The sequence below is a fragment of the Lactuca sativa genome, chromosome 2, assembly GCF_002870075.4.
Source record: "Lactuca sativa cultivar Salinas chromosome 2, Lsat_Salinas_v11, whole genome shotgun sequence".
NCBI lineage: Eukaryota > Viridiplantae > Streptophyta > Magnoliopsida > Asterales > Asteraceae > Lactuca > Lactuca sativa.
The window spans coordinates 186,154,538-186,173,801 of record NC_056624.2 but is presented as its reverse complement, the minus strand read 5'-3'; the positions used below and the strand labels follow the sequence as shown (position 1 = coordinate 186,173,801).

Below are 19,264 nucleotides of genomic sequence, written 5' to 3'. Positions count from 1 at the left end.
ATTATTTACGTTATATGGTGTAACATCCTATTTTTGGGACTAGATGTTTTGGACATTTAGTAAAATAAAATTTTAAGCTAATAAAATTGCAATAAATAAATAAATAAATAACTGAAATTTAATCAAATTATTATTATTATAATTATAGATCATGTTCTAGTGGACAATTAAAATAAAATAGGAATTTAGTGTCGAACGAATGATATTTTGGTTAGAAGGGTCATTTGTGTCATATTAACAAAACTTGTGTTTGACTAGGAATTTGCCTAATAAGTGACTAGGATTAGTTTTGTCAATATTAATGTGGGGAAGGATCATATGTGAATAAATACTAACTTTAAATTAGTTGGGGAGCTTTATTGAAATATCTAGAAAATGAGAGACCATAGTTGCATAAATGACCAAACTTGTGTTATTTGAAGCCACCTTCTTCCCCATTCCTCTCACTCACATTAGCCATTTGAGCTCATTTGGAGGCGATTTCTCCTCTCTTCAATGTTGGTTTGATGACTCCTATACTAATTGATGAAACCTTAGTCAAATCCCCTCAAGTTCAAGCATCTAGATGTAGATTTCATCCCTTTTCTCCTCTAAATTCATTGTAGGGTTCTTGAGTTTATGAAAATAAAATTTTATCTTCTAATTATAGAGTTCAAATAAGCTTTGTGTTATGATTTCATATCTAGAACCATCTTCTATCTTCAATGGAAAATAGTTGGTATATTTTGGGAATTGATATTGTTTAAATGGGTTTTCAAACCCTAGATCTTTCAAATCTGAATCTAGGTTTCATTTGTTATGTTTTATGACGTAGCTTCACTCTTGTATCCATCTTTAAGCTCCAACTAGCTAATAGTTGTGAGATTTGAAAGTTTGGGTGTGATTTGGCGGGTTTTCTTAACCATTAATGGTGGAATCCGAAATTTATCATCTAATTAGAGGATTCATGGTGTTTCATGTTCATATAATCTTTTTAGATCATTATCCATTATTCTAATTTATACTCAAATTTGGCTTTAACTGGGTTTTGGTCATAATTTGGGGGTTTCTAACCCAACGAGTTATAGATCTTAAATCCATGGATTATGATGAGTTATGAAGTTTTATTTATGTTCTCATGATTTTTAATCATCATCTTTAAGGTCTTGATGAAAATTCATGCTTGGTTTGGTGTTTAGTGAGTTTTGAAGAAGAAAAATCTTCTTTGGAGTTCATGAAAAGCTTTAAGCTTAATGTTAATCATAGATTGAGTTTTAACCTTCCACAACTCCAAGAATTTCATATATTATAAGTTCTATATTGGTACTAAACCATTTGGTTGAAATTCATCTTCACACAAAGTGATTTTTGGTGCAATTTGAGTTCCATAACCTCATTAAGCTTTTAAGAGAAGTTTGTAGTATGTTTTGGGGTTTAATTTATATTCCACGGATATGAACCTTTTAGGGATCCTTTCTTATTCCAAGTGAAGTGTTTTAGCATGTATTTGAAACTCCTTGAGTCATTTAGGTAAGTTGTAGAATGTTTGGATGCATTAGAACCAAAATAGGATGCATAAAAGTAAAAATTGGGCCACTTTTGACCTGTTGCACACGACATGGGCCGTGTCAATTTGACATGGGTTGTGTCTAGTGTTCTAATTTCATGTCACCAACAAAAAAACTTATTTTGGTCATAACGTTTCCATTCGGGCTCGAAATCGCGCACGGTTTTCACTTAATTTCTTGTTTTAACATGAAGAAGGTTTTGAAACCATAAAAACTAAGTTTTTGAATTAATAACTTAATAAGTGAGTTAATGGGCCATTTTGGGTTTTGAAAATAATAACATGTATATATCTATAGGAGTATAAAAGCTTATGAGGAAAGTCTAATTAATAAAGATCTTAAAAGGGTATTTTAGTCCTTTTGGTAACAAATACTTGGAAATGAAAATAGGTGGTGTCTAAGAGGTGCCCAAGCTTAGAGGGAGGAAGAATTACTTGGATTCATTTGAGGTGATTCAACAGAGAAAGATCAAATGTGTAACTTAAATAAAGAAAGAGTTTAGTGTTGCAAGCTTAGGACTAATGTGAGTACTTTAATACTTTTACCTTGGAACATTGTACCCACTATATGATTATGTTATATGTGTTTCTCATTAATTGAAGTAAAGTACGTATATAAATATGATTTCGATTCTATGTATAAAGTGTTTTCCTATACTTGATACTATATTATATAATTCGGGGACACCCTTAATTAAATAAAGGGCATGTTTTGGATTAAAGGGCTTTATCTTATTCTTCGCTAGTAAGAATTCACATATTCTTGACTTCCCGTTTTAGAACCTCTAGGAATACACATCCCCTATTATTGGGTTTGTGTTTTGAAACTATCCAGCATATATTTGATTGTTAGTTGCCCGTATGAGGATTATTTGTGTATTCATGAAATTATTTTTTTCAGAAATGCATTTGGTTGGTATAAAGCTAAAATGCTTATTTTGAGAAATGAGATTTTGGCACTACTTATTGCATACATGCATATCATATTAGGATGGATGTGACTTTGTGGTCCCGGATACCCAATGCACAGTTGTTTGTTTGTTTGTTTGTTTTAGTATATTTCTAGATAATCCTCATGTACACGAGTAGAGACTCTCTACCCCTCGTGTGGCCTAGGTTGGATGGCTCTAGTGCCTTGTTTGTGGATGTAAGGGCGACTCGGTTCTGTCGTGCATTCTTCACACCCGACCATCATTATTTTGTTTTCGGTTGTGAGTACAAAAAGTTGGTTGTTTGTCATGATTTCTTTACATCCGATATTTGTTGTTGGTTGGACTTTAAGATTGACAAGGGGTTGGGAGTAGTTGCATGCATTGCATCTTGATTATTTGGGATTGATTTTGTTTTACCCCTTTTATATATTTTGGGACTTACTTGTCTTTTTTGGAAATATAAATGTTTTAAGAAAACCTTATGGGTATATGAAACCCCTTTTTGTCATGTTTGGATTTTGAACCCGAGTCAATACATATGCTTCTTGGATGTTTTGAACCATTGAATTTAGTAAATTGGATTTCTATCCTGATTTAGCTCACATGAGTATTTATTTGTTTAATTACTTCTATTTTGGATTTTGATTATTCAAAGGTACTACTTCGACCGTGAAGTTTGTATGGAAATTGTTATAAATTACAATGTACTTTGTTAAAATATATGTTTTTGCCCCCAAATTGGTAATTGTTGTTTTGAGAAGGTATGGGTTAGGCATTGGTGTATGATCCAAAGTGTTCATTCATACATTGTCCATAATGCTTAGCCCTGACATTGTACTCACTAGGTTCCCCATAGTCTAACTCACTTGTTCATAATAATTTTGCAAGTTAGTAGATATTGTCAGAAGCTTAGGAGACTCGTAAGCTTTGGATATTTAGAAGACCTTTGGTTTTAATGTTTCCATAAACCTTATTTTAATATCTGTTGTGACACTCTCGCAAGAAAAGTTTTTATTAAACCACTAAATGTTTGGAAATTTTTAATTGGGACCGTTATCTGCTTTTGTACTTTGGAAAATATTTTGATTTAAACTTTGAGACTATTTTTCTGCAACTAAAACTCTGAAAATATTTTAATGGAATTTACTAAAGGCTATTTCAGATAAACCCATGCAAGGGATGTTACGTATAAAAAATCACATCAGCAGTATTCGAGTTTTTCTTCATTTTTAACGAAATTAATAATGTTTATAGTATACATTCACCAAAAATATTATCTCCCACAAAGGTCACAAAACAATCATAATTAAACCATATTATTGTTATTAAATGATAATATATCATATGATGGTTACAATATAACGTTGAACACAACTAAAATCACTTATATTTTATAACCATGAGTAGATAACAAGCAACTTGTATTATATTATAGAAAGACATATATATAAAAAAACCAAAAATGTAGCATCTATTTTGAACAATTTAACTACATTTCAAACAAAAAGTTAAAATAACCTTGTCAGATTTGAAAAGAATAAAGAGTGCAATAATCTAATGAATATGAAATTAATTTGTTGTAAAAGAGCATTAATGCAATCTAAAACAGATATCATCTCAAACATTGATATGACTCAGGAAACCATCGAGACAAGACTGTGTACTTTGTTTTCACAAACAACGCAAACAAAGCATAACATGGAAGATGCAACACTGCAACCATCCAGTACCTGCATTTCATCATCATGTTTGGTTATCCAGAAATAATGAAATGATATATATATATATATATATATATATATATATATATATATATATATATATATATATATATATATATATATATATATATATATATATATATATATATATATATATATATATATATATATATATATATATATATATATATATGTGCATACCACATAGGAGCATATGGGGCAGATACATCAAGGAAAGGGTATGGCCACCTGGAACAAATCATAAGAGCACGTAAAACATTATGTACTTTAGAAATAAATCGTAATCAAGATTTATTTATTTAACTTAATGATGTTTTGTATATAATTACCATGTTTCAACAAAGGCATGGACAATCCACTCGAAGATCACATATAACACAGTGAACAAGATAAAATATGAAATTCTGAACCATGGCAAATGCTGAAACAAGAGTCTCATTTCAATTTTTAAACTTCAAATGAATTAAAAAAAAAATTAACGATGAAGAAATTTACCAAGCTATTCATGGCCGTGTCTCCTAGCACCAAAACAAGATTGAGTGAATGAACAACAACAGTTAACTGGTTTTAACAAAAAACAACAACAAAATCTTTAAACACCATAACAAAACTCTCAAATCACAAACAATGGGTGTAAAGTAATTATAAAGACTTACAAAACTCATTTCATAATCTGAAATGCTAATAAATGGAAAGATTACTAGCCAGTAAACACCATCAGTCAGCATCACTGCCCCAGCAGTAATCTGTGAAGGAAAAATTAAGTTTCAGATGAGATTGGTTTCCAAAGGGGTAATTAATATCGTCATATTATTATTTTAAAGTTAAAGTACCTGAAATACAATTTGGAAAATGTATCCCCAAATTGCAGCAGTTTGTGAGAAATAACATTCCTCTTGAAGATTTACTTCATGGTTGAGAGGCATATAGATTCCAATTCCTTGTTCTGTGTCTATTATATCTTTTCTATGACCATTATACATATTATTCTTGTCCTTCCGGAAACATCCGGAAGCAGATAACACCGATCCAAACTAAACAGAAACAACAAATGAAAAAACCATGTCAAAGAAAATGACGACACTTGAATAATATATTAATATTCAATCAACATGAATTGATTATAAGTGATAATTTAAATACCAGAAAATAGATTGTTGTCAAAATCAAAGTCCACCTAAACACAAACACAAGTTGTAAGTTAGAGAAATAATTATAAAAAAGCAACAACTCATTCTCATTGCAAGTTTGTGGTAGTAGTAGTAGATGAAAATGGAGATAATAATAATGAGTTACTTACTGGGTGTAATAGTAAAATAAGTTGGTGCCATGAGTAGCGACATCAGCAATTGAAGCGGCTAAAATCAAGCAAAATGCAATCATTCTGAAACCCATTAACCAAAAAGGGCTTAGTCCTTTCAGACATGGCATCCATGATTCACCATCATACAGAGAAGAAGCTCTTTCTGTGTTGTCTGAACCTTCATATTTCCATATCAGGATTGATGCTGTGATTGTGGAGGTAAACACTGATGATAAACAGAGCAAGAAATCCCAGGTCAACCAGTAACTCAGGCGAGTAGTGTCACCGGAAAATACAACCTCCATCCTACAGGATACATAACATAGTGTTTAAAAACTTTGGGTATTTGATTTAGAAAAGGATTTGATTGATTTGTTTTGCAAAATTTGATTCATCTGATCCTACGTACTATATAACCTTCAAGTTAACATTTTATTATACCACGATCTAAATTCAAAAGGAGCAACAAGCTAAATGCATATAGCAAGATTGAGAAATTAACAAGTAAAACACCCAGATGAGATGAGATGAGATAGATAGATAACAGTTCAATGGCCATTTAACCATTTAGGCATCTACACACACACACAACACGTACCCAAATAAAATAATTCCATTGCATCTGCGTGCGATTATCTAAAGCAAAGCCAAAGCCATAGAGATAGAAGATGATGACATGAGAAATTGAAAGCGGTTATACGTACCTTGGAGAGGAATTAAAACAAACACTTGGACTGCATCTTCTGCTTAGTTCTCTATGAATCAAAACCACCAAAAGGATTTGTAATTTGGAGGACAGCTGCTAAATCAAATGCTAATGGTGGAAGAAAACTCGGGGTTTCCTTCTCCTTCGAGAACTATTGTTATTAGATCGAAGAAATCATGTGTTATAATATTAAGGATGCATATGAATATTCTGACAATATTTTGTGCACGTGTCATAACGAAGATAGATGCGTATGAGTCATGCATAATACTTTAATCAGGATTCATGACTTTCATAATAAAATCCAAATAACAATGATGGATCATATCCATATCTCACTGTGATTCCTTGCTTCCTTTTTATAAAAAAGTGTTACTTTACGGAATTTAATACATAACGTAAAGGTCTATATGGTCAACCGTCAAAAGGGTCATACTCTTCCTCATAATTAAACAGAACGTCGATCGGAAGATCAAGATCAATTTGCAATCTTTTCTAGCAAACCAGATTGTGATTATTGAAGACCAAAATTTGGGTCCTTAAATAAACCACTCTTAAATCATGTGTTTTCATATAATTATATAGTTTTTTTTCTTAAAATAATTAATTAAAATAAGTTTTTTTTTGTTGAATCATTGAAACTAGGGGTGTGCAAAAAAACCGCAAAACTGAAAAACCGAACCGAACCGACCGATCCGAAACCGAAAAAAACCGAAACATAAAAAAACAGAAACCGAAAAAACCGGATATCAACGGGTCGGTTTTGGTTTGGATGCTTAGGTATCCGCGGATAACCGAACCGAATCGCTTGATATATATATATATATATATATATATATATATATATATATATATATATATATATATATATATATATATATATAAAACTTGTAGCCATATCCCAAACAAAAATCATGATCGGCTATTTCAATTTTACACTTCTACATTATGTTTTCTTCTATTTATATTTTTATATTTATTATACTAATTATAATGTATGTTATTTGATCTTCATTATGTTTTTATAATTCTTTGGACTTAGTAATTTTTAGAAAGAAATCGTTAGAATGAAGTTTGTAATTTTAATTGTATTAGAATTTTTATATTTAGCGGGTACCCGTGAACCGAACCGTAGTTACCCGCCTTTATACGGTTCGGTTTTTTTGCTAATTCGGTTCGGTTTCGGTTAGTGCACATGAAGTACCCGCCCCGTGATGGCGGTTCACAATTTTATTACTATCCGAACCGAACCGCCCCGTTAACACCCCTAATTGAAACTCTATTTTTATAGATTCACAAACATTTGTTTTAAATAAGTTCCGGTAAAAATAAAAAAATTAAAAAAAAATAAAAAAAAAAACTGGTTTTATTAGAAACCAGTTTCAGTTAGATTTGTTTTTTTTTTCTAAGTTAAATTTTGTTAAAAAATCAGAGTTTTTCAGTTTAAAAACTGGTTCAGTTTGTTTTATTTAGAAAAACAGAGAAAAAACAGATTTTAGTAAAAAAGAACCTATATCAAAATGGGGATGTGGTTTTAAATGAACCAGCTATAAAAAATAGTTCAATTTTATTGAGCCGGTTATAAAGAATCGATCAAGATTGCGCACCTCTACATTGGATTATTATAGTTTGAAGTTAATTCATTAAATGTCAATTACATATTTCATTTTATCCAACTCTTTCATTAAACTATATTTTTATGAATAAATAGATAGGTAATAAAAAATTTATTTACTAACATTTTTATTCGATGATTATTTTTAATTTGTTATAAAATTATAATGTCCTTACATGTGACATATGTTTTTGTCTGTTTTATACAAGTACCTTTTTATTATTTATTATTACGATTTGAAAAACCTACATATGATAACCAAATGACCAATTATTAAGAAAATATTTCGAAGTCCAGTGGGCCAATGCATAATATGAAAACACACATCATGATAAAAAAGATATAAAGCATCATGTTATAATTAATTATTTATTATTATTTTTTATTTTTTTTGAAAAATATTACTAGTTAGCTACGAAAAAAATAAAAAATTAATAAAAAATTAACTATGGTTATGATGGATCTTAAATTTGAATTTCACAAATGCTATTATATTTTATATTGGAATTATGTTGCGATGTTTATTGATTGAAATACAAACGAATATTTATAAATTATATAAAAAATATTATTTTGCTGAAAACTCATAAGACATTGTTTGTATAAAAATTATGTTCATACTGATAATTTCTTATTTATAAATATGCAAGCATTTCGGACATATACAAGTAAAAGTTTTGACACAACTGCCATTTGGTGCAACATTAAGAAAAAAAAAAAAAAATTGATCTTAATCTCTTTTAAATATCAAAGATGAAATGTACAAATGTTAAAACAAACATTTGACCAAATCAGATTTTTTTTAAGTTTATAAAAGATAAATATTATAGTTAGAAATTAGGTTGTACAAATAAGATATTTTGATTTGTAAGGACACATACAAAACTCTTCCAAAATTCTACTTATATAGGATTTTACAAAAAAATATGCAAATATTTTGCTTGTAAAAGATTAAAGATGTTACATTACAAAGAGTAAGCAATTAATTTTATTATTTTTATACAAATTAGATAGTTATCACTTGTCTTTATAAAATAAACGGTTAGATAGTTATCATTTGTTTTTATAAAACTAACAGTTTCTTTATTTGGTTCTAAACTAACATTTGCTTGCTAAACTATCCCCATGGGCCATGGATCACACCAAAAATTATGAACATATATTTTTAGGTGCAGTTCTTTTCCAAATACAATTTGGGAAAATGACTTATTAAGATAATTAACATTTCGGTATGTTTATATGTGGGTAATTATCTTTTTTTGTATACATCTAAGTAACAAATTTGTTGAAAGTGTTCACATATAACCATTATGAATTGCTATAGCAGGTTAAATCCTAGATGTGAACACTTTCAACAAGTTCGTTACCTAGATGTGTACAAAAAAATAGTTACCCAAATATGAACAAAACGAAATGTAAAAATAAATTAATAGACCCCACACTTTCAACAAGTTGGGAGAATTTGTGTTTTTGGTCCCTAACTCATTTTTTTTTAATTCGGATAGTCCCTACTGTATATTTTGTTACGCGTTTTGTCTCTGTGTTACCTAAAAAGACTATTTTGCCCTTATTAATTTTTATAATTAATCTTCTTATTTATGTATTATTTTTTATCTATTTAAAAAAATTAATATACCCCACATATCTGTATCTCCTCACCATAAACCTTAAACCACATTTGACAAATTTAATTCGGATGGTCTCTATTGTTTATTTTTTGTTGCGCGTTTGGTCCCTGTCTTACCTAAAAAGACTATTGTGCCCTTATTAATATATTTTTTAATTAATTTTCTTATTTATGTATTTATTTTTTATATATTTAAAAAAATAAATAGACCCCATATATATGTATCTCCTCACCGTACACCTGAAACCACATTTGAGAAATTTAATTTGGGGTCTTGCCGGTCACCATCCCATCTCTTATACTCCCTAACTTCTATTTCTTTTCCATCTTTAGTAACATCGACGTCTTCACCATCCTTCTTTTTTGGTATTTCATCTCTGGCGAACTAACACCATAACCTACTGTCTCTTCATCTTTAGTGGATTGTGGTGTTGATTCGACAGAGTTGAAGGACCGAAAAAAGAAGGAATGATGAAGATGTCGATATCACTAAAGATGGAAAATAAATAGAAGTTGAGGAGGATGAGAGATGTGATGGTGAGGGGATACAGATATATGGGGTCTACTATTTTTTCTTAAATATATAAAGAATAAATACATAAACAAGAAAATTAATTAAAAAAATAAATTAATAAGGGCACAATAGTCTTTTTAGGTAAGATAGAGATCAAACGCGCAACAAAAATAAATATTAGGGATATCCAAGTTAAAAAATTAAGTTAGGGACCAAAAAAAATTCCCCCAAAGCACAGGGACTATTCGTGTAATTTACTTTTACTTTTGGTTTTGTTTATATTTGGGTAACTATTTTTTTTGTACACATCTAGGTAACGAATTTGTTGAAAGCATTCACATCTAGGATTTAACATGTTATAACAGGTCATAATGGTCATATAGAAACACTTCCAACAAATTTGTTACCAAGATTTGTACAAAAAAAAAGATAGTTAATCAGATGTGAACAACTGAAAAATTAATTACCTTAATAAGTCATTTTCCCAATACAATTTGGAGTCTTCATTTGAAGTCCAATGCGCTTCTTAATATGAAAATACAATATCATAACAAAAAAAAATATAAAGCATTATGTTTTAATATTATTTTATTTTTATTTTTTTTAAAATATTGCTAGGTGGCGAAGGATAAAAATACATATGGTTATAATGGATCTTAATTTTGAGTTTCACAAATGTTATTATATTTTAGATTGGAATTATGTTTAATTGGTTGTTGATTGAAATACAAACGAATCTTTATAAACTAGGCGAAAATAATTACTTACAGAGACGGTTACAAAAAAATAAAAATAAAAATACATTCTACTCATAGGATTTTACAATAAATATGCAAATACTTCTACATGGAAAAGATGTTACATTACAATGAGTAGATCATTTAAATAATTAGCCTTTTATGCAAATCAGATAGTTATCACTTGTCTCTATAAAACTATTAGTTTTTTTTATTATTATTCAGTTTCAGAATAAATACAATAAGTAATAACATCGATTTTCGTTTGCTAAACGGTCCCCATAAAGAATTACAAATAGCTTTTTAGGTGCAATTCTTTTTCAAACACAATTTGTAATGAAAATATATTAATATTAAAGATAATGAAAAAGAGTGGAAATAAAATTTTTGGAAGGGTGTCCACACACAACTCATCTGACATATAAGGCTTGGCTTAATTTCGCTCAAAACTTCTGGACCGGGGCATGTCAGCCTCTTCACTACGTACCATCCACCTGTCCTCAAATTCAAACTCAAAGTTATGTCCTCAACAATTTTTTGTGCATTTTAGTTGTACCATTTAAAAAATACTCCAATAAACATTTCTATTGTCTGCATCTTATATATATTTAACAAAAAAAGAGTAAATAACAAAATATATAAATGATGTCAACTTTTGTAGGTGTATTAACTCTTCACCAAATTTCAATTAGGAATTTTTTTACGTAAAAATATACTGTAAGTTTTATATTCCATGTAAATTGAATGGTGGCCATAAATCTGTAATGCAGGGATTCATGTCCCCACCTTACTGACATGTAAATTGTTGGATTTATATCCCATGCAAATCAAAATCTCTCTCTCTCTCTCTCTCCAGCTCAGATCAAAATCTTTTCTTTCAGTTCCACAAACAATCAATGGAGAGCTATGCATTAGCTCTTTCTAGCTCCAGTCTAAACCCAAAACCCCTAAAGCATATCAACCCACCCAAAATCTTACCACGTTCTTCATCTTCTTCTTCTTCACCAATCCATTTACTGTGCAGAAGCATAAGTTCAAACACACCAGGCTTCACTTTCAGCTCTAATTACAAAACCCACAATAATTACTATTCCTTCTTGTCTCCAAAACGAATCTACAATGATTTGGTGGTGGCCAGGGCTTCTGAAAGCTCCGGTGAGTCTGCAAATCCAGCTGAGTTTGGCCGGAATTTACAGCTGGCAGCCATGTTTGGAGTGTGGTATCTTTTGAACATCTACTTCAACATCTTCAACAAACAGGTCAGAAACTGTGTTTTTGTGTGTTAATAAGAATAAATGGTAGAGATTAATTTGGTTTGTTTTGTACATGATACATGATACAGGTTCTTAAGGTTTTTCCATACCCAATGACAGTGACCACGTTTCAATTTGGGTGTGGGACTGTGATGATTTTGATTATGTGGGCACTTAAACTTCATCCAAGACCCAAGATTTATAAATCCCAGGTGCTTAATTATATTTTTTACACTGCTTCATTTGTTGGTTAATGAATAAATGTTTGTTCGAGCAATGAGTAGGTAGCTGATTTTATAAAATGCATGGTTGATGATGTGATGTCAGATTGTACCTGTGGTAATGTTGGCAGTGGCACACACAATGGGAAACCTTTTGACTAACATAAGTCTTGGAAGAGTTGCGGTTTCCTTCACTCACACAATTAAAGCCATGGAGCCTTTTTTCACTGTTCTCTTTTCTGCACTTCTACTTTCAGAGGTCAGTATATACACTGTAATGGCATTAATCAAGTGATCATATTGGGTAATTTCTCCTAATTATGTTTGTTGACAGAGACCAACATTATGGGTGGTTTCATCTCTTGTGCCTATTGTGGGTGGTGTTGCATTGGCATCCTTCACCGAATCTTCATTTAACTGGTTCCAAACCCAACCCGTAGTCATACCTACTTCTTAATTAAGTCAAACAATCAGAGTTAACCATGCATCTCTAATTTTGATTTGATGAAATATATATATACATTATACAGGATCGGTTTTGGAAGTGCAATGGCTTCAAATGTCACCAACCAATCACGTAATGTACTTAGCAAAAAGTTTATGGTCAGGAAAGAGGTAATGATTATATAGTTAGCTTTCACTCCTAAATCAATTATGAAAAAGCTAATTTACCAGCTGGACAGGAAGCTTTGGACAATATCAATCTGTTCTCAGTTATCACCATCATCTCCTTTATCCTGTTGATCCCTTTTATGTTCTTATTAGAAGGCTTCAAGTTTACTCCAGAGTACCTGCAGTCTGCTGTGAGTATAGACTACATAATATTTTAGACTATGAATCATGATTGAAAACAAAGGATTCTTGTAACTTGTTAGGCAAGTCAAGGTGTGAATGTGAGAGAGCTATGTGTGAGGTCTGTTCTAGCTGGTGTCTGCTTTCATAGTTATCAACAGGTAAAAAAGGTTAAATTCTACCACATTTAGCCACAAAGAATGCTACTAATACTATAGTAGCATATATATATGATGTGATGTGATGATTAAAGTAAAAGTATGTATGTGGAGAGGAGTGACAGGTATCGTATATGATACTACAAATGGTAAATCCAGTGACACATGCCGTGGGGAACTGTGTGAAGCGAGTGGTGGTCATCGTCTCCTCTGTTATCTTCTTTCAGACACCCGTGTCTCCCATAAACTCCCTTGGTAAATATGGATTTTACACTACACTACAGATACTGCTTACAATTACAATTTGCATTTGCTACTCTACTTATCTCACCTTCATCATAATTAATTTCAGGAACTGGTTTGGCACTTGCTGGAGTTTTCCTGTATTCAAGAGCAAAACGGATAAAACCAAAAGCTGCTTGACTTGTAATACAAGCTTCATAGGTTGAAGCATCGCATATCATTTCAATTCGCCTTGCCTTGGAAACAATAATTGTGCATATATACATTCTACACTCATTTTCCCTTTTCTTTTGTATCGCCCTCTGCCCTGGTTAGAAAAGGAACAGAGCACTCAAAAAGTATGACCAAGATATATTTGGAATTTTTTTTTTTTTTTTTTTTTTTGCTTAACAGCTTAATCTTGAAAGCTATACATGGTTTGCTTTTGAGTCTATAAGGGTAAAATGACTTGATGGGTTAAGCAAATAAAAAACCTGCTTTAATATTCACAATAATACGCCCAAGGGGAACAGAATGAAGATACCATAACCCAACAGCTACAAAGAACATAGCATACGCAAGCACAGCTTCTCACGCTTTACACATGACATAACCCATCCATCCATCCATCCATCCAAAAACAAAAACATAACCTATAGGCTATTAGGCCACCATCTGGCCCTCTATGTTAGAAGCTCCCAAAACCAAAATAGACAAACATATCTATGTATGTCATAAGTCATAACCACTACTACCATACTTTATATTAACTAAAACACAAAATAGACCACAAAACAAACGCCTTTAATTAATTTGCACCATCATTATTCCCATCGGCTTCCCCAAATTTAAATACAGGTGGAGGCCGAGCCCGTTCCATCATTGTCTGGTGAAAGCTTCGTACAGGTGGCGCATTACCAAACCTCTCCGGGCTACGGCTACGACTACGGTCATTGGACACCCCCCACCCTGAACCACCTTTGTTGGGCGGGCTTCTGCCACCACCACCACCAAGCATGGTTTCATGAAAGCTCCTACCCTGATAGCCACCACCTGCATCTCTGTCACTGCAATGGACATATAGGGTTTGTGTTACTACTATTACTAACAGCCACCATCCATAAAAGTTGACATTTATATACCTGTCACGGTTTCCGCTTTTTTCAGAGGAAAAGCTACCTCTTCCACCACCATAGCTTGAATCATATCCACCACCACCAGTGTCGGAGCTCCAGCGCCTAGATCTGCCACCACCCATTCCCATTCCACCACCCCGTGAAGCCATTTCACGGATTTGATTAGGGACACGTTGATTTGCTCCTTCCAAAAGTTTAACAAGCTCAGATGCATGTTTTGCATCTTGGTCACCAAAAAAGGTGTAAGCCTCTCCTGTAGCCCCTGCCCTCCCAGTTCTTCCAATCCGGTGTACATAATCCTCAACCCCTGTAGGGAAGTCATAATTTACCACCACCCTGCATAACATGTAATTGTTTTAATAATACATAAATAAATAAATTACTAGTAATTGATTAAAAATAAAAATAAATACGTATACCTGATATCTTTGATGTCGAGTCCACGAGCAGCAACATCGGTTGCTACAAGCACAGGACACTTCCCTGAGCGAAACTGACTGAGCACATGATCTCTCTCCCCCTGATTTTTATCTCCATGAATTGAAGCAGCACCAAACGGGCGGGTCAAATTACGCGCCAGCTGATCACACATCTTCTTTGTTGAACAAAAAATAATAATCTTAGATCCGGGTTCTTGAGATCTCAGTATTTGCTCCAATCGTCTGTGTTTCTCATTGTAAGCCACAACCTCCACATGCTGCAAAACAAATTATCACATCATCAAGTACTATTATTATTATTATTATTATTATTATTATTATTATTTATAAAGAAAGAGAAAGATTGCTACCTGTGTAATGGACTTGTTGGCAACAAGTTCATTGATGTTTCCGATGTTGACTTGAACCGGATTAACCATAAAATCAGCTGCAATTTTCCGCACCTCTTTCGGCCAGGTGGCAGTGTACATAAGAGTCTGACGACGCGTGGGGACCGCATTTACTATTTTCCTAATTTGAGGTTCAAATCCCATGTCCAACATTCTATCTGCTTCATCCAACACCAAATAAGTCACCTCACTCAGGCTCACTTTTCTCATTTCAAGAATATCATTCAAACGCCCAGGTGTCGCAACCACAATGTCTGTCCCATTTGCCAGATCTCTTAGCTGGGGACCCTTTGGTGCTCCTCCATATAAACACTGCATTCATTATAAAACACTGCATTAAATAAAAACTTCAACTACTATTTACTGAAGATTTAATAGCAGGCAGCATAATACCGTGCAAGATATTCTAGATGATTTTCCAAATTTGACAGCTTCATCTTGAATCTGTGTGGCCAATTCTCTTGTGGGTGATAAAACCAAAACAGTTGGACTCAACTGAGGATTCTTGCGCGTTTTTTTAAGGTGAATGAATCCAGGAAGTAAGTAACCCAAAGTCTTTCCAGAACCTGTCTTGGCAACTGCTACTATGTCACGATTTTGCATGGCAATTGGCCATGACTGTGCTTGTATGGGAGTTGGAGCAGAGAATCCTGTTTGGAGTAAGTCTCTAAGCAACTCAGAAGGGAAACCAGTATCTTCAAATGATGTAAAGGGTGGGGGCACATTGTCTCCCTGAACAATTTTGCATTTGCATCATCATAACAGACAGCTTACAATTAACTTATTAATGATATCATGTATTTCGTGCTTACAGATACAGTTATCTCATGCTTTTGGCGATAAGCATCTGGTGATAAACCACTTCCAGCCGATCTGACATGAGCTTGATAAGGGGGCCCTCCCTGCCCAGAAGCAACCGTCTCCGTCTCTTTTGGGGCATCATATGTATCTTGTGTAGTCTAACATAAGATTAGAACAAGAGTCATAAGTTCATTGAGAACAATAATATGGAAGTATGGAACAGTAAAAATACGTTCAACACAAACCTCACAAGAATGACAATTTGTTTCGGAAGAAAAGTTTGATCCACCATTCCCACTTCTTTCATGTGTAACATCATCAGAAGCAGCAGCAACGCCATTGTCATCTTGGGAAGATGGTTGCACCTGAACTTCTGGTGGAGGTGGATCTTCCTTGGGCACTGAGGGCCTCTGATATTGGGTGACATTAGTCACTGGATTCCAAAAGTAAAGATTCCCGGTGTTACCATCAACTAGCCCTCTCCATGGTTTGGGGAGAGTAGGATCCTCTGGTGCATAGCGTGGACCAGCAGAAGTTTTAGTTGCAGCAGCAGCCATTTCAGCAAAGCAATTTCAAATATCTGGTAAAACAACATACAAGTTACTATTGCAGCAGGCAGAGGAAGTTTAACTTGCAAAACTTTACAAATAACAGCTGAATATTGATGTAAATAACAATATAGCTCATACATTTGAATGAATGAGAACAAACCCAACAGCCTTGCTGTTGTTGATTTGACATTCTATCAAGGCCTTATGAAACCACTGTAAAACTACATAGAAACGGTGGTTCGTCATTAATATATAAAACCCTGAAAATTCTGCCACTTATGATACATGGCATTAAAAATGAAAGCCTAATTAGTTTTGATAAAGTCAGCAACGCATGCTATGATATGCCTCTTAGGAAACCATAAAAAGCCCCAATTCCAAGCTAATGGTCTATACCGTAAGCATAGAGCTAACAAAATGGCTTCCTTGTTTTGTGGTTTAAAATGCAATAAAATATTCCTCAAAAGTGTTCACAGCTAAAGCATCGGGATCATTGAGAAAAAATTATCAGCCTACGCAACCAAGATAACCTTACACGCATGCAATACACAATCCGGAGGCGTTCGTTTATATGCTCATGGGTTCGAGATGCAACAAAATCAACTATGCTACATTTCTTTCAAAAATCATTTCATATTTACTTCATAAATATCTTGCACAATTATTTCAAAAAAACAAACTCCGAGCAAATGAGATAAACCCTGAAAAAAACGCCATTTCGCGATACAAACAGCCACATTTAGCTTAGGGTTTTATCATCGTACCAAAACCTTGACGATAGATCTGAAACGCGACCAAAAACCCTAAATAAAAAAAATAAAAAGGAGACGAAGCAAAATGTTACCAGAAGGCGTGACGATTCAAATGCCTAAAGCAGAGATGGATGATTAGGTCAGAAAACAGAGACAAACGTTAGACAAACGGGAGAACCTCTTTTATTTCTCTAAATGATCTTCCTCTCGGTGGTTATGGAGGTATACATGTCAATAAGAGAGGAAACCCCGCTTCGCCGGAGAAGCGTGGAAAGAAAAGAAAAACGCCCGAGTCAGGCCAAGGTATTTATAATAGGATGCGAATCGATGGTAGGAGCCAGGATGTATGGCGTTGGTAAAGTTTTTTTGATCCATAAGTTTTTACAAAATATAGTTGTTAAAGCGAAAAAGTGAAATATAAGCTTAACCATAGAAGAAGAAAAAAAACAATATATATATATATATATATATATATATATATATATATATATATATATATATATATATATATATATATATATATATATAGAGAGAGAGAGAGAGAGAGAGAGAGCTTAGGGAATATGTGACTGTTATGTACCTAATATTAGGTATAGAACCATCAATAACTATATAGTTTTAACAAAATGCAATCAAATCTCTCTACCATCTTTCTTATATTCACTATTAGGATAGATGATAGACTCTGTACATATTTTTATGGAGGTTTAAATATTTTATTTTACACCACAAACCATGTATAAAAATACATTATCAACTACCTATAAATCTTCATATTCAAATTTAATATAGAAAATTATAGTGAAAAATTAAAATTGTTCATTAAAAACCCAATAAATTTATTCTCATAACACATCAAAAATGACCATGCAAGTATATATATGGTAGGTGTCAAAGAAAGCGATAAAGCCTACTAGAGGTCTAAAAAAAACTCATTCGAAATACATAGATGTTGGAGATAAATTATGAAATTAGGAATGATATGAGCTTAAAAGTAATAGGAAGAAGCTAACAAAGAAAAAAATTATGTTTTTTAATCAAAATGAATTCAATTTTGATGGTTCTATACCTAATATTACATACATGACAGCCATATATTCACTTTTTTCATATATATATATATATATATATATATATATATATATATATATATATATATATATATATATATATATGTAATTATAAAATAAAATTTTAAAAAAAATCCCTACAAAAATGTATATTGAAAAAGTGAGTATAAAAACCGAAAAATTAAACAATAATAAATAGAAAATATGTAGAAAAATCTCTAAAGTTTGGATTCATTAATGCAAAAACTATCCCCGATTATTTTTTACAATTAAGTTTAAAATATCGATAATATTTGCAAAATAACTCTTGTATCCGGTTAATGCCAATTTTCAATGCAAAATTATAAATAAATAATCAGTAAAGGCATTTTCATTAATATGGTTAAAGTTTAAAGACTTTTCTAAAGATTATATATATAAATATATATACCAAATTAATTTGAAAAAACATATATTTTTTTATTAAAAAACTCAAAATAAATATATTATCTATATCCCTTTCACTAAAAAAAACTCATTTTTATATATTAAAAAAAATACAATAATGATAATCTATATATCATTTTTGGGTTTTTTTGTGATTAGTGTTAATAAATATTACAATTACAATCATAAAGGTACAATCTAAAACTCAACAATAAATATAGTATGTGACCAACAATAAATATAGTATGTGACCGATTTTTGAGTTGAATCGGTCTACTGATCAATTCCCAGTTCAACCGTCAATCTATATTTGACAGTGGTGTACATTAGC

General features: G+C 32.1%; 3 protein-coding genes across 4 annotated transcripts; 1 reads left to right on the top strand and 2 right to left on the bottom strand.

Moving 5' to 3' along the window:
* Positions 1-4,043: 4,043 nt before the first annotated feature.
* On the bottom strand, positions 4,044-6,602 carry LOC111876412 (uncharacterized). Its single transcript, XM_023872933.3, has 9 exons — positions 6,228-6,602; positions 5,521-5,829; positions 5,364-5,397; positions 5,054-5,254; positions 4,877-4,966; positions 4,716-4,781; positions 4,550-4,641; positions 4,401-4,448; positions 4,044-4,208 (listed from the first exon to the last, which is right to left on the bottom strand). The coding sequence occupies exons 2-9, from the start codon at positions 5,826-5,828 to the stop codon at positions 4,091-4,093; spliced, it is 957 nt and encodes a 318-aa protein (XP_023728701.1). The 5' UTR covers position 5,829; positions 6,228-6,602; the 3' UTR covers positions 4,044-4,090.
* Positions 6,603-11,548: 4,946 nt separating this feature from the next.
* Positions 11,549-13,752, top strand: LOC111876419 (phosphoenolpyruvate/phosphate translocator 2, chloroplastic). Of its 2 annotated transcripts, none has more exons than XR_002845011.3 (9): positions 11,549-11,981; positions 12,065-12,187; positions 12,303-12,455; positions 12,531-12,616; positions 12,727-12,811; positions 12,880-12,999; positions 13,072-13,149; positions 13,261-13,401; positions 13,499-13,752. XR_002845011.3 is itself a non-coding variant. In XM_023872944.3 (9 exons), the coding sequence occupies exons 1-9, from the start codon at positions 11,619-11,621 to the stop codon at positions 13,567-13,569; spliced, it is 1,209 nt and encodes a 402-aa protein (XP_023728712.1). In that variant the 5' UTR covers positions 11,550-11,618; the 3' UTR covers positions 13,570-13,752. The 2 variants fall into 2 exon arrangements, 1 of the variants encoding a protein (XP_023728712.1); XM_023872944.3 differs by having other exon boundaries at positions 11,550-11,981; positions 13,272-13,401.
* A 93-nt stretch (positions 13,753-13,845) lies between these two features.
* On the bottom strand, positions 13,846-17,745 carry LOC111876414 (DEAD-box ATP-dependent RNA helicase 14). Its single transcript, XM_023872936.3, has 8 exons — positions 17,530-17,745; positions 16,380-16,714; positions 16,146-16,292; positions 15,727-16,065; positions 15,295-15,645; positions 14,924-15,201; positions 14,511-14,840; positions 13,846-14,435 (listed from the first exon to the last, which is right to left on the bottom strand). The coding sequence occupies exons 2-8, from the start codon at positions 16,689-16,691 to the stop codon at positions 14,177-14,179; spliced, it is 2,016 nt and encodes a 671-aa protein (XP_023728704.1). The 5' UTR covers positions 16,692-16,714; positions 17,530-17,745; the 3' UTR covers positions 13,846-14,176.
* Positions 17,746-19,264: the final 1,519 nt, after the last annotated feature.